The sequence below is a fragment of the Schistocerca gregaria genome, chromosome 1 (genome assembly GCF_023897955.1).
Source record: "Schistocerca gregaria isolate iqSchGreg1 chromosome 1, iqSchGreg1.2, whole genome shotgun sequence".
In the NCBI taxonomy this organism is placed as follows: domain Eukaryota; kingdom Metazoa; phylum Arthropoda; class Insecta; order Orthoptera; family Acrididae; genus Schistocerca; species Schistocerca gregaria.
Window position 1 is genome coordinate 1,071,989,270 of NC_064920.1, and position 16,456 is coordinate 1,072,005,725.

Below are 16,456 nucleotides of genomic sequence, written 5' to 3' on the forward strand. Positions count from 1 at the left end.
CTGTATGATATGTATCTTGTTTGGATACCGTTTGAGAAAGGTTCGAAGCACCTTCCAGATGGTGGACCAAGGGATGTTTAATTGTCATGACACAGTAAGTGCACTGCTTGATGGTCAGGAATTGTGCATAGTGTTCTCTTCCATAGCAACAGTGATTTCATCAACCACCTGAAATGTTCCCTCTACCTTGGGAAGATTTCCAATTGCTATCCCAGTTACTATCGATGTGATGAGAGGGTCTTCACACATTAAGGATTACACCGAATAGTAATGTCTGCACTTACAGAATTAGGCACATATTTCTTTGTTTCCTCCACCACCAGAAAAACATCTGGAAAAACTAAAAGACTTATATTTGCAGAGTCAGTTCTCTGTTGCTGGCAAAAGCAATAGTTAACGTAAAATACTTGGAGCATAGGTTGCTCCACTAGGAAAGAGAATCCTAGGTCTTACTGCAGCTGGTCTTCGCGTATGTGTATGTTGCAATAATAATCTGAGGAATTTCTGAGTCGTCATTGTTTAGTCACAAAAAATACAAATCATTTCCACTGCCCAATTGTTCCATCAACACCAGCGATGTGCATTCAACTGCCATTGAAAACTTCCCTCCAAAACCCATCTCCTCAAAAGAACAAGCAATTGAGAAAACATTAACATCTTTGGATATGGAAGATTAATGAATTAACAACTAAAATTAATATCAACAATTATATTACCAGAAAATGGGTAATTAAGATGTGCACACAATATAAAACTTATTTGAATAACAATTAAAATTAATAATGCATAATTAAGATCTGCATGTAGTAATGGGAAGGATAGAAATGGGAAAGTGGTTCCATTTCACACCTGCCCAGTTCTCCCATTGATTCAAACTTCTTCATCATTCTCTGCACAACAGGTGGAGATAGAGGAACCTTCCGTAATACTTTCAGCTGGCAATATTCTCAAAGTGCAGCTGCAGCGTTACTGTTGTTTCGATAATAGAGCTTCACCAATAATGTCCTGCTCCTTTTCTCCAACCTCATGTTGACACGTCAACAAGTGCACTGCAAATGGTCAGGTGTGTGAGACTATGAATCACAGTGACTGATCACGGCACTTGATGTACATAGTTGGAACAGGATGGTGGCACTGTGACACATGGAAATCATGCACCCCCATACTCTGGACACTAATGCTACCAAGTTCGGTACTCGTATGGTAAATAGTTTCTATGCTATAACATGTTAAAAAGGGAAAGTTTAGTCACAATCACCTGGTATGTTCTACAATTAGGTTGTGCTGAACCATTGCTGATTTGACTGTGTCCCAAATGTACAGTACTAATGTGTTCCATACAGTGTTTCAAGGTAAATTTTTGTGTTTGCTCAATGCATTGGCAACTTCATTCATATGTATGAAGTTTCACTGGGTCCTTTATAAAGCAAACAATATCTTATGTCCTTATTGGTGGTTGGAAGATGGTTTTGATGTTGCAATTTTGCATGCAAATGAATTCGAGCAGTCATTGTCCCTGTGCTCCATATGTGAATGGAAGTGGAAGAAAGCCTATACTCATACTAGTACTATCTGCCATTCATTTCACAGTATTTTGCAGAGTGTGGATGTACATTTATGAGTAGTTGCCAGGTGTTACACAAATTGCATGTTATCTATCTATAACTATGAATGCTCTCCCAATTCACGGCTGTGTTTTCCATAATTTTTCTTATTCTCCTTAAAATAACAGATATTTGTAATGACTGATCTATATATTTCTTTATGATTTCGATGCTCATGACATTTACACATCATTTGCTTTATTATGTTATTTAAATTGATGTTAAATTTTTCTTACAGGTTGAAACAGATACTCTGTTGAATAATGCTCGCCAGAAAATAAAAGATGTAGAGTCGAAAGTTACATCACAGGAGAACAGAATTCAGGGCTTCCATTCTCAGATGAGAAAGTTTGAAAGTCAGATTCGATCTAGAGACCGTGCTCATGCTATGCGATTAAATGACGTGTCTGAGACAACAAAAATGTTAAAGGAAAGTAAACAGGCACTTGAGAAGCAAAAAGAAGCTTTGGAACAAAGGTAGCATTTTAATTCATAACAGGATTTGGTGAGTGTTGTGGTCACGTTTCTCCTATTGCTTTAAGTACTGATGACTGTGTTTATTTACTGTAGGGTGGAAGAATTAAAGAGAATTATGAACCAAAAAGAGCGAAAACACGAGGATACAATAAGCAAATTGAATTCTAAAATTAATGAGTTGACTGTCATGTTAAGTGCAGAGCAAGATGAAAAGTAAGTTCAGAAATATTTATGTACATATGTAATTAAAAATTTCTTAATATAATGTAAATGGATGGATAAAAACAGCTACTGACCAAGTAGCAGCAGGGGAACATACACACAAAAGAATATAACTTTTACTAGCTTTCGAAGCCAGTGGCTACTACTTCTGGCAGAAGAATGGAAGGGGAAGGAAGAGGGATGAAGGAAAAGGATTAGAGAGGTTTAGGGAAAGGGGTAAAGTTTAGAAAAGTCACCCAGAACCCCCAGGTCAGGGGAGGCTTGCCGGATGGTATGAGAAGGAAAGACTGATTGTTGGTGAAAACCTGAGAGAGGTATCCTACAGTGATGTGATTTGGAAGAATTTTAATGTTCTGTATACTTGACATTTGAAGCAGTTGATTATTCTGACAGCCAAAATTTTCACTAATTACACTGTCATCTAAAGAGATAATGAAATTAATTTCAAAACCAAAGTAAAAGCATACATCCTTGAATAATTAAGGATTGATGTATTCCACAGAATAATCTCTTAATATGTGATACTATAAGTGCGTTTTTGTGCAGTTAATCTAAAATTAAGTCCAGTTCATTATGATTGCGAGCTAAACATGCCGCATTAGAACTATGTAACTGCCCATAATACAGACACAGATACATGATTCTTTATTTGTGTAGTGGAAGCTGTATGTGATAGTGGCAGTTGAGTATCACCTCAGAAGAATGATCACGGGATAGATACAGGGGATAGGTAAAATAATGTGAACGCCTGTATTCACTTGGGAATGGTTTATTAAGAAGTGTTTGGACCCCTGTTTGCCTGTAATACAGCTTTGATTCTTCTTGGAATACAGACATATAATGATTGTATAGTCTCTAATGGAATTTACGCCACTCTTCAATCAGATTCTCTTTTAACTCCTGTAGTGATGAGAGAGGCAGAAATCTGCTCCGGAGTCTGTGCTACAATACCGCCCACAAGGATTCGATAATGTTCGAGTCCGGGGACTGTGCAGTCCAGGGAAGATGCTGCATTTCTGTTGCATGCTCCTCATACCACGATTGTACTGTTTTGGCTGTGTGAATGAGTGCATTATTGTCCTGAAATGTGGCTTCATTGTTGGGAAACTACATTTGAAACATAGGGTGCACCTGATCAGCTAAAATGTTCACATAATCGTTGGCTTTACATGGCCTTTGAGAGTAATGATGGGACCAGCAGAATACCATGATATGGGTGCCCACACCATCATACTTCCACCTCTGTGCTTAACTGTTGGAATCAAGCAATCAGTATTGCAGACTTCTTTTGGCATTCTCCAGACATAAATTCAGCCCAGTCTTGGAAATACTGAAAACGCTGATTCAGTGTCGATAGATATGGAGTCTCGAAGATGGCTATTGAGCACTGTAGTCACTTTAGCCGCCATAGTTTTGTATTGTTTTGATACAATTTGTGTTAGCATATGATTGCCATTTAGTTTTTATTTGCACCCATTATTATGTTTACGTCTTGATGTCCGTCCATGTATAGTGTAGGCTTCCAGGACTGTTAGTTTTGCTCTTGAAACATTCAATAAGCTTGCTGTCTTGGTTACTGATGCTCCAGCTAATTGAGCCCCTAGAATCTGCATTCTTTGGAACTCAGTTAGGTCTTTCATTGTACATCGACCTCATCCTCTGAATGCAAATAAGAAGTGTGCACTACTCGTAAACAACCTGCACTGATGCCTTGTCCATACTGAACATACACAGTCCAGTGGGACATGTGCCTTACCTGTGTTGTTGACCCTCAGACAACCATCCCATTACTACCACTGTTCACATTATTTTGCATACCCCTGGTATAATCCATAGACACAACCAAGTAAACTGAAATCCAAGCCACAAGGAAACACCCTACACATATGTGAAATTGCTACTGGCATGTACAATGCCGTTTAGACAAATTGGGTCCATGGCATCTTTTGCAATATTTGGATCTCTCTATCAGCTCAAAAAAAGTAGTTCTGTGTCTCACATGACTGAAAGGCTTTGTGAGTCTGGGTGTCTTACTGATTTTTGTGATGTCGCTTTCAGAAAAGTGCATTATAAAGTGAAGTGTCCCACAATGAGAAGCTACTGAATTTGTTCAGTTCATCAATAATCATCTTCAGATAATAACTACTGAAGATAATTCCTGATGCAGAGCAAACAAATACTTAGCATTTTCATCAAGTTCTTTGAGTGTGTAGTGAAACTTGTATCATCATTTTTATGAAACTGGCCTGTTGACTTAGCAATTTCCAACAGACATAGTTAAAATGGTAACCAGTCCTTGTAGATCAGATAAGGTAGTACATAGTGACAACTTTGCCTCACACAGATGAGGTATTTTAAAAACATAGTGTGGCATGTCTGTGTGATGAAGAACAAGTAAGCAGCAGTGACATTCATTCATTCATTCATAATTCATATTTCTTAAATGAAACAATGGAAAATCCAGGATGGAATGTAACAATATTATGAGAAGGAAAATTGCTACTCACCATATAGTGGAGATGCTGCGACTCAGCATAAAAAGTATAGTCGCTTCTTACCACGTAGTGGAGATGCTGAGTCACAGTTTAGGCACAACAAAAAGACTGTCAGAAAATAAGCTTTTCACCAACAAGGCCTTCATCAGAAATAGATAACTTACACAAATACACTGACATGTATGCAGTTCACATGCACATGACCACAGTTCTGGCTGCTGAGGCCAGGCTTAGCAGCCAGAGGCTGTGGTCATGTGTGAGTTATGTTTGCGTAAGTGCATGTGTGTGTGTCGTCTATTTTTGATGAAGGCCTTGTTGGCCAAATGCTTACTTTCTGATGGTCTTTTTATTGTGCCTACCTGCAATTCAGTATCTCCACTAGATGGTGAGTAACAAGTGTCCTTTTCATAATACTGACATTATACCATCATGGATTTTTCGTTGTTTCATATTACCATTTGGTACCACATATGTATTAATATTCACCTGTTATTACTGGGCAGACAGTGTCAGACTTACAATACAGGAATTCATACTGTTGTGAATATACATACAATGAAATAGAAGTACCTTGGTAACATATATAAGCAATTAATACTTCACTTAGTTTAAAGTACTACCTACTCAAATTAAGACAAATTTTATAGCTGAAAATGTAAAAGCACTGTATATTTTGGATAAATTTTCTTGCGATTTCAAAAGTCCATTAAGCAGTGTCAGTGTAAATAGATTTATCAACTGAACACAGAGATTGTATTTTTAGTGTATTCTGAATTCCCACTGTGATATTTTCCAGTGGTAATGACTGACTTTCAGAAGGTAACATATTATACATTTTCAGTGACATCAATAGATAGCTTACAACTGAAGCCTCACAATTACACATTTGTTATCAATTTGATCTTTCATCTTAAAAAAAAGACCTGAAACTGCATATGATTATTACATAACAGATTCAAAATACTGCTACTGGTATGTTTGGCATGACCATAACTTTTACACTGACCCATGCAAAACACAGTTCTGTAACTCATGCTGCTATGCATGAAAATGGCCACTTTATCAACTGGGTGCGTGGCCTTGGTGCACGACCTTGGCTACAAAATGTATTGTAGGTTTTGCTCTCACAACAGCCATTAGCAAATATGAAACATTTGTTGTACCACTCTTTGGAGTATAAGAATTGGTATTATGTTGGTAATCATGATACTAGTAGCAAATTTTATGAAATTTAAACTGTTGTATATCCTAAATTGAACTATCAAACATTGGAAAAACCAGGATGGAATGTGACTACGTTATGAAAGGAAATTTGCTTCTCACCATACAGTGGAGATGCTGAGTCACTGGTAGGCACAACAAACAGACTGTCAAATAAAGGACAGTGATTAACGAAGTTTGAGGCCAAGAGGGTTACGGAAAGTAGGATTATTGCAGGGAGAGTTACCACCTGTGTAATTCAGAAAAGCTGGTGCTGGTGGGAAGGATCCATATGGCACAGTCTGTGAAGCAGTCATTGAAATGAAGAATGTCATGTTTGGCAGCGTGTTCAGCAGCAGGGTGGACCACTTGTTTCTTCACCACAGTTTGTTGGTGGCCATTCATTCAGAAAGACAGCTTGTTGGTTGTCATGCCCACATAGAATGCAGCACAGTGGCTGCAGCTTAGCTTGTTGATCACATGTTTCACCGGTAGCCGTGCTTTTGATGGGATAGGTGATGTTTGTGACCGGACTGTAGTAGGCGGTGGTGGGAGGATGTATGGGACAGGTCTTGCATCTAGGTCTGTTACAGGGATATGAGCCATGAGGTAAGTGGTTGGGAGCAGGGGTTGTGTAAGGATGAATGAGTATATTGTGTAGATTTGGTGGACGGCAGAATAGCACTGTGGGAGGGGTGGCAAGGATAGTGGTCAGAACATTTCTCATTTCAGGGCATGGCAAAACGTAGTTGAAACCCTGGCAGAGAATGTAATTCAGTTGCTCCAGTCCTAGGTAGTACTGAGTTATGAGGGGAATGCTCCTTTGTGGCCACAAGGCTTACCTGGCAGAAGGACTCTACCAGCTGTCAGATACTTCCACCCACAAACCTTGCCCAGTGACTCCATTCCAGAAATCCAGCAGGATCTGCAGTCACTACTAAAAATCCTTCGGACCATCCCAGAACTTCTCCCTGGATTTCATCTCTCTGCTCGCCCCTACCACTTCCCGCACTTCTAACTTATACATGCTTCCTAAAGTCCATAAACTTAACCACCCAGGATGCTGCATTGTATCTGGTTACTTGCCCCCACTGAGAGAACCTCTGCTCTCGTAGATTAACACCTTCAACCTATTACTCGAACCTACCGTCCTACATTAAAGATACCAACCATTTTCTCCACCGACTCTCCACAGTTCCTGCACCTTTATTACACGGTGCCCTGCTCATCAGTATTTAGACTAACATTCCTAATACCCATGGCCTTTCCACTGTTGAACACTACCTTTCCCAGTGCCCGATGGATTCCAAACCAACTACTTCTTCTCTAGTCACCATGACCAACTATATCCTCACCCACAATTACTTCTTCTTTGAAGGCATTACCTAAAAACAAATCCAGGGTACGGCTATGGGTACCCGCATGGCACCACCCAATGCCAACCTATTCATGGGCAATCTAGAGGAATCCTTCCTAAAAACCCAGAATCCTAAACCCCTCACCTGGTTCAGATTCATCGATGACATCTTTGCGATATGAATCGATGGTGAGGACACCCTATCCACATTCCTCCAGAACCTCAACAACTTCTCCCCCATTCCTTTTACTTGGTCCTACTCAACCCAACAAGCCACCTTCCTAGATGTCGACCTGTACCTCAAAGATGGCTACATTTGTAACTCCATCCATATCAGACCTACTAACCACCAGCAATACTTCCACTTTGGCAGCTGCCACTCGTTTCATACCTAGAAATCCTTTCCACACAGCCAGCCACCCATGGTCATCGCATCTACAGTGATGAGCGGTCCCTCTTGAAATATACCACAGGTCTCACTGAAGCCTTCACAGACTGTAATTATCCTCCCAACCTTGTACAAAAACAAATCTCCCATTCCTTATCTTTCCACTCTCCCACCACCTCCCTAAGTCCCACCGTCCGGCCACAAAGGAGCTTTCCCCTCATAACTCAATACCACACAGGAGTGGAGCAACTGAATTACATCAAACGTACAAAAATCTGCCTTTACCATCATGTCTCTGTTTTCTCCTATTCCCCTGCTTTTTCACTACCAACTCTTACAACCAGGGCAACTCAACTGTACACCGTCGGTTATTTCGCGGCTAATTGACAATGATTTACGATCTGCGACAAGGATAACCTCTACTTTAGTAACTCCACAACGACCGAGTGTTATGCAGTTACCTCAAACAATGGATTCAGGTTTTGTTTTGCCGGATTATGTTTAACAACAAGTGAAAAGTGAAGTGAATGATCTACTAAATAGTGTGATGATCAATCGCTCGTACAAAGTTCAAAGGGACCGAAATTTGCACACATGCTTTGGTTCTCTACACGCCACATCAGTTACAGTAGTGCTGTGTGCAACACTGTCATTTGTGCAAAACACACACACATTCAACTATTACCAAGCTACGCCAGCCTCACCTTCCTTACAAATCAGTAAAGACATTTTTATGCATCCAGTTCTCCAGAACAAACCACCGGATCAGCGGCCCAGTTCTGTAACCACATGGGTACCAGTACACTCACTATAGCCTCTTCACCCAGCAATGTTGTACTACGACAGTGCGACCCCCAACAGATTTCACCAGTGTTTTATGGTCCTGCCATGAAGGGTGCGTGGCCAGTGTGCACAGCCAACTTTAGCGTCGTCTCATGTTACTCATGAGTGAACACACGATGCCAGACGTCACTCTGTGGGTGGTATGGTCTGCCAAGTTACCTACCGACCTACAGATACAACTACTGCCACATTCTTTCGAGTCTATCGGTTCTCGCCTTCGCATCTCAGATCAACTGTATGCTCTCCTGCACCAGAGACACCCAGCTCATCCCCCATCGCTGTGTGACACTACACCTCCTGTTTACCGGCCGTCTGCAGGCAGGGGCAGGGCGCATTCCACTTCCATGCCTTCAACACCGCCAGGCAGTACTCATTCGCTCTTTCCTCTTTCCGAGCACTTAAGACTCACCCACACTCCATACATCCCTGTTTATGTCCCAGAATAAATCAATGAGGACAAGCCTCCCCCCGCTATCACAGTCACCGCCACCGCCACATCCGGCTTATCCCTACTGTTGGTACCACAAGATTTTTGGGGCTGAGGTCAAGAAGTTCAGGTTACCTTGCCAACACTCAAATGCAGGCTGCAGGAATTGAGTGGCGCTGAGTCCTGCAGGGAACTTCAGAGGTGTCCCCTAACATTGCACTCCGTCCACTTGTCCCCCGGCTGAGAGGTCGTTTATATGTGACAGACATTTCATCGCAGTTTGTCTACCTAATTGATACTGGTGCTGAAGTGTCTATCATACCTCAATCATTGGCTCCTACTGACTATTCATCGACAAAGTCTCTCCTACGAGCTGTCAATGCATCAACATTACAAACTATCGGTTCTGTGTTTCCTGTGGACCTTCTACATCGCTGACATCGGCGAACCAATTCTCGGGATGGATTTTTTGTCACATTACAAGCTCTCCCTGAACGTAGTCCAGTGTTCAGTGTTACACCACCTGTCTAACACTCAGATACCGTGCTCTGGCACCCATTCTCCTCATTCTGTTTCCGCTGCAACTTTGGATTTAGTTTGCGAATGTTCTGCCTCGCAGGTAAGATTGTGACCTGTGTCACTAACTACTTTCTGAATATGACTCAGCAGTGCACCTCTGCCGGGAGAATGATGAGCTGAAACAGTGCATCGCTGACACTCACAATGAGCTCGCTGTGGCCTGCACCTCGCTGTTGAAACTGCAATCTGCACTTCTTTCACCGGATCGAACTTCATCACCCAGCATCAATTCGAACACTCATCAGGTTAGTTCAAAAACATTCATTGTGTGTGATGATTCGCGTTTAGTGATCTCCACACTGCCCAAGTGCCCATTATGAGCACTGCCTCATGTTTCAAACACTGTCTCTAATAACAGTCGCTCGCACAGCACGATCACACCCACTATGTAGGCACCCGCCCCGCTTGTTGATAAACATTCACCCTCTCCTGCGCGCCAGCCAAACAACTTTGCGGACATTGCTGTCCCTCGCGCGACACCAGTGGCTCTCTCGCCCGCGTCAGTTGCCCAAGGCAAAGTTAACAACAGACAGTCGATCCGCTCCATGCTGTGCACGCAACTGACCTCTACAAACAAGTGCAAGCCACGCTCACATAATAGGCATGTGATTTTGTGCTGCCTTTTCCCACTCATGCTAACGGCTACACCTCATCGCACCTCACTTGTCCCAAAACTTCACATCAGAATGTTAACTCAGCCTCGTGTGCAGTTCTCATTCTCTTCCATCACTGTCGGAATGACACACAAGATAATTACCACTGCTAGCCCTCCTATTAAACACAAGGTTAGACGCCTCAACCCCATTAAGTTGTGTGTGGCCTGGCAGCAAATTAACGAACTTCTGGAGGCATGCATCCTACAGCTGTCTGACAGCAATTGATCTTCACCAATTCACCTTGTCACCAAACACGATGGTTCTTATCGAATGTGTGGTGATTACAGACGTTTAAATGCTTGCACTACCATGGACAATTACCCCGAGCCAAACATAAACGATTTCACTCATGTGTTATCGGTGCCAGAATCTTCAGTGTGATTGACTCCAAACATGCTTATCACCAGATTTCCGTATTGCCAGAAGACATTCCAAAGACTGCGATCATCATTGCCACTCGGTTTGTTCCGGTACAGCTACATGCCATTCGGTTTGCAGAATGTGGCACAAATGTGGTAATGTTTCATTGGGTTGGGTTGTTTGGAGAAGGAGACCAGACAGCGAGGTCATCAGTCTCATCGGATTAGGGAAGGATGGGGAAGGAAGTCGGCCGTGCCCTTTTAAAGGAACCATCCCGGAATTTGCCTGGAGTGATTTGAGGAAATCACAGAAAACCTAAATCAGGATGGCCCGAATGCGAGTCCAGTGTCTAACCACTGCGCCACCTCACGCGGTAATGTTTCATTGATTCAATTTTATGACGATTCAAGTTCTGCTTCACATACCTGGATGACATACTCATTTTCTGAAAATCGACTGAAGATCATGAAGATCATTTATCCCAGGTCCTCCAGACTTTGGCATCCAACTGTGTTGATGTCAACAAAGAAAAATTCCAAATACATCAGTCTTTTGTGACATTTCTGGGTTACATTGTCTCCACAGATGGAATACAGCCTCCCAAATCCCGCATGGAGGCTATCACGTCACTGCCACCCCCAGCTATGTACAAAGAACTCAGACGCTTCCTAGGTACCATAAATTACTACCACTGTCATCTACCTTCTGCCATCGCTGTGAAGGCCCCGCTGACAGACGCACTCTCTGGCAAACAAACTTTGGGCGTTAAATCAGTCCGTTGGACTGAACCCGTGCTAGAAGCTTTCAGGGCTCTTAAAACAGTTTTAGCTGATGCAGTCGTACTCGCCCACCTTGATCCGACTGCCAATTTGTTCATCACTATGGACGCCAGCGACATTGTGGTCACGGCAGTATTACAACAGAGCAAAGGCGACACAGTTTCACCACTTCATTTCTTCTCCAAGCAATTGTCTACAGCACAGAAGAGATATTTCAATTTTGATAAGAGAGCTTTTGGCGGTGTACAAGGCCGTCAAACACTTCTGCACTGACATCGAGGGCCATCCTTTCTTCATTCTTACTGGTCACAATTGCTGGTGGACGCCTTCTGCATCCACCCGAGGTCTGCCACTTCAACCTGGTCTCTCAATTTACTACAGACGTATGCTAATTCAAAGGCACGGAGAACATCCCTGCTGATTTTCTCTCGCGGATCAATGCCGTTTCAAGTATTGTCGATTTATCCACTCACTGCTCTACAGGCTTCGGACAAGGATACTCAGGGTCTGCTCACGGAACCGCAGTCTTCACTCGTGTTTACCAAGGCTAAGTTCCCTGGCATTTTGGATGAAGTGTGGTGTGACTATCCTACGGGCATTCTGTTGCCTTTCCTCCCACCCACACTGTGCCGACATGTTTTCGACGCCTTGCATAATCTCGCCCACCCTGACATCCGAGCCACCACTTGCCTTGTCACCAAACATTTTCTGTGGGAAGATGTGAAACGGGACTGTCAAACATAGGCACACAGCTGCATTTCCTGTCAACGAAACAAAATAGGACATCACACCTCTTGGTAAGTTTGACATCCCTAAGGGACGTTTCCATCATGTACATATTGACATTATCAGTCCCCTGCCTCCGTTGACCGAATGCCTTGTTGGGTGGAAGCCACCTCCTTACCCAACATCACAGCAGAAACTGTGGCCAAAGGATTAGTTTCTTCCTGGATCACTAGGATTGGCTGTCGGTCTTCCATCACAGCCAACCAAGGTCGACAGTTCAAATCTGCACTTTTTATGATTCTCTGTATTCCTTGTGGTATTAAAAAGATCCGTAGGACAGCCTATCATCCACAAAGCAACGGGTTGAGGGAACGATGGCACCACATCCTTAAAACTGCATTCTGGTGCCATGACTGTCTCTGGTCCAAGGCACTTCGTTGTGTGTTGCTGGGCCCATGTTCTATATTTAAACCAGATTTACACGGGACGATTTCCGAATTCGTTTTCGGTGAAAACCCGGTTTTACCTAAGGAACTAACTCTCCCCCAAGATCCCAGGGATTCCCCCTCCTTCCCAGAGTTCATCGGAAGGACACGTGCACACTTTAGAAACACCCAGCTACACCCACCTGTCAGCCATTCCCCACCTGACACTTACGTGCCGACCACAATCAGCTCTTGCTCATACGCCATGCCCAGGGATGACTCTGTCAGACAACCCTTACAACCCCCTTACCTCGGCCCCTTCGAAGTACCCCAGAGGGGCAAGACGATGTTCGGCATTATGATAAAAGATTGCCTGCAAACCGTTTCTCTAAACAAGCTCAAGCCTGCCTTCGTAGACTCTTGACACCCCTCAGATATCCCAGTCGGACTGCCCGAGCACATGTTCTTTTGACGAACCTGCTAACGAGTCCGTTCAACCTATGGTTGGGTTTTCCCCATCCAATGATTCACCACCGCAGTTCGCGGGTTCCTCAGACATGTCACCATCATCCCCATTCACAGGTCTTGAAGACATTTCTGGTACTAGAGACGCAGACGTCCAGTCCTTCATTTTACGTTGCAATGTGCCACCTGACCACGTTGACGACGTGTCGATGTTGGTTTTAGAATATGCTTGTACTGTACTGTCACACATGAACTTTGTGCGAATCACAAAATGATATGTATGCTTGAGTGTTCTGATCAAAACAAGTAATTCTTGACAAAAGGTGAAAAAGAAAACTACAGCACATTTACAAAGTAATTTTGTTGCCTTATTTTTCAACTTTGATGTAAGGCTTACATGGCACTCATTAATGTCGTTCTACAATTTTAGTATTTGCTGTAGTCTATTTTCTCTTCTGTTTTCTTATCTGTGACTTGTGTCTTTCTTGATCCATTGCTTTGCCATGAGCTGATCATCCATGAAGGACTTGATCACCTTCTCTTTACCAAAATGGCATTAAAATAAAGAAAAATATCTGGTTGCTATGAAGCAGCAAAATGACAGGCACCTGAAAAATTTAACTATCATTTGGAACATGAGATGCTCTTATTAGCAAAAGAGGGGGAAAAGGGTCAGACAAATTGAAGCACAAGATTGAAACAAGATATTTTCCAGTTCTTTCCTTACTTGCTAATAAAGTTACAAATTAAGTTCCGTAATATGAAGTAATAAAAAATAATACAAATTATTATGAATATACAGATGAATTTTACAAATTAATTTCGTTAGTATGAAAGTGTGCTCTAGTATATTCCTTTCACACTCTTGCCTTCTGTGATTGGGTTGGTGTAAGATGATCATTGGCAGTATTTTGTAAACTTCTCTATGACAACTACTACACGTTATCACAGCTCTGTAGATGGCTACTGTTTTCGCTTGCTGTTGTTAGCGCTTCACAGTTTGCAACAGCTTTGTGTGCTGTCAAGGATCTTCTTATGCAGGCTGGAGTACAGCACATGAACATTCTTCTGTTTTGATCCATTGCATGATTAGACTCCTAAGTAACATTCCCTTCTAGTGAAGGAACTATTTTAGACATCAAGACATTTAGAATTCAACATCTGTTGTCTTTCATTTGTGTTGTTTTTCTCCTTTTGTGTGTCCTATTTGTTCTGGAATCAACAACAGGTAGGTATGCACTACTGTGTTAATAATCTTTTCTGGATTTGAATTTGCGTGTACCTACATTCAACTTAAAGTTGTTAATTCCTAAAACAGGCGAAAACTGGATAAAGAACTGGAAACTACAATCAGTCAGAAGATTGCAATGGAAAACCTGAAGAATGAATTAGAATTGCAGAAGAATGAAATCGAGAAGAAGCTAGATGAGACAAAGAGTGCTCTAAGCAATGCTAAAATGATGTCTGGTGACCGAGCTCAAGGTGAGTCATTCCTGTAGATTATATCTTTTTTTTTTCATTGCAAAAAAGTGAGTAATGGTAACTAATACTGTAGACATGGCTAAAACTTTTGAGTATGTCACACATTCATGTTATTTTGACTTCCACTAAGTTTTATGTATACTGATATCATCTGTAACATTATCATTTTATTAGACTAAGATTTCCCAAAATCTATTCTGCAGAGCACTGGTGTTCTGTGGGGAGTGAATAAGTGCTCCATGAAAACTGTTAATAACATGCAGTTTTTCTGAAATTTTGACAATACTAATAAATTTTTAAAATTTTGTAATAGTTTCTGTGTTATTAGTTATGATTTAGAACTGAAGTAATCACTGAATAAACCAAGTTTTTCTCATCTTCTAAAAATTTTACCAACCTTCAAAATGCAGGTGATTAATCAAAGCACAAGGATTCCCAAAGTGTTCCACCATGGAAAAAGTTTGACAACCCTGAATTAGACACTAGTTACAAGACATCAACATTAGAATTAACATAGTAAAGCTTTTAGTTTATTACTTTTTTGTCCAAGAAAGTATGTCACATTTGTGATGATCTATTAATTCATTTTAAACAAACATAGACTGTTTCACAACATTTGTCACTTTTTCATCCCTACATATTACAGGCCCTTACGTATTTGCTCAGGTACAATTGATTTTGGCGAAAAAATACAAATAGGCTATTCTTATCTCATTGAGTAAAATAGAAGTGGCATTCCCTAAGGTACTCTTGTAGGCCCACTGCTGTTCTTTCTCTTTGTAAATGATTTAGGAGAAAATCTGAGCAGCTGAATTAGGTTTATGCAGATAATGCTGACATTTATTCTGTAGCAAAGTCATCAGAAGATCAAAACTAATGGCAAAACAATTTGGATCAAATACACTCCTGGAAATTGAAATAAGAACACCATGAATTCATTGTCCCAGGAAGGGGAAGTTTTCTTGATAGTGCAAAAATCGTTTAAAAAAGACAGCTACTAGTTTCATCAGTGTCTATTGTCGCAATAAAAGTGTAATTAAACATTTCTAAATCGTATTTAACTAACACATTTCGTATTGTTTACTAGTTAGATAGACGCGATCTAGGTCTAAATTTTCCGAGTTATAAACGTTTAAAAACCTGACCAAACACGCCTGATAACTTAAATTCTCTAAAAGCAAAGTAATTACAAATTCTTTCTTCTGTTTTTGCACCTCTAAATCAGTAGAAAAACAACAACCACCGCACATAAGATCTTTGTGTCGTTATTTTTTGCTTGCAGACATACAATCTCGCGACCTTGACAAATTTAAAACATTCTTTAAACTTAACTATTCTTTCGAAACTGACCATGAGTGAGAAATGTGGGAGCTGTTATAGGGTAGTGAGTAGAGGGATTTGTTGCCAATCTTGTAGGAAATATTTTCACTGGGGGGGATGCAGTGGGGAGAATGTTGGGAGAACAGAAGAGGCTCTCTCCTGGAACTGCAGAGTATGCAGTAGGAACATTTTGATTGGGGAGCAGGAAAAGAAAATCTGTGCCCTTCAGGCACAGTTGGAGGAAGCAAGGAAGGAACTGATAAGGATCAAGGGAAATAGGGGGAGGAGGGTGGTTGGGAACTGGCAGCTGGTAGGAGGATAGGAAGAAAGAGAACGCGATCTGATAGTTTTATCATCAACACCAAAAACAGGTATCTGCCACTGCCAGAGTTAAGTGGAGAAGAGCCTCAGGTAGAACAAGGAGCAGGAAATGTGCAGCACACTTCAACCGAGGCCAAGAAGCCTAGCAATGTACAAAGTGTTAGGAAGAAGAAAGTGCTGCTGCTAGGTAGTAGCCATGGGCGAGGTGTAGGCCCTCAGTTACAGGAAAGTTTAGGGGCAGCGTACCAGGCCACCAGTATCTTCAAACCAAATGCAGGGCTAAGTCATGTGATAGAGGACCTAGGGTCTTTATGTAAGGATTTTACAAAA

The 16,456-nt window shown here is 41.7% G+C and overlaps 1 protein-coding gene across 2 annotated transcripts in view; it reads left to right on the forward strand.

Annotated features, from left to right (window-relative positions):
• Positions 1 to 16,456, forward strand: part of LOC126281632 (golgin subfamily A member 6-like protein 22) — a 279,886-nt gene that overhangs the window by 82,173 nt on the left and 181,257 nt on the right. For both annotated transcript variants that reach the window (XM_049980769.1, XM_049980760.1), the window contains 3 exons: positions 1,843 to 2,081; positions 2,175 to 2,294; positions 14,322 to 14,485. In XM_049980769.1, coding sequence (XP_049836726.1) covers positions 1,843 to 2,081; positions 2,175 to 2,294; positions 14,322 to 14,485 — 523 coding nt within the window. The remainder of the gene's footprint in view (positions 1 to 1,842; positions 2,082 to 2,174; positions 2,295 to 14,321; positions 14,486 to 16,456) is intronic.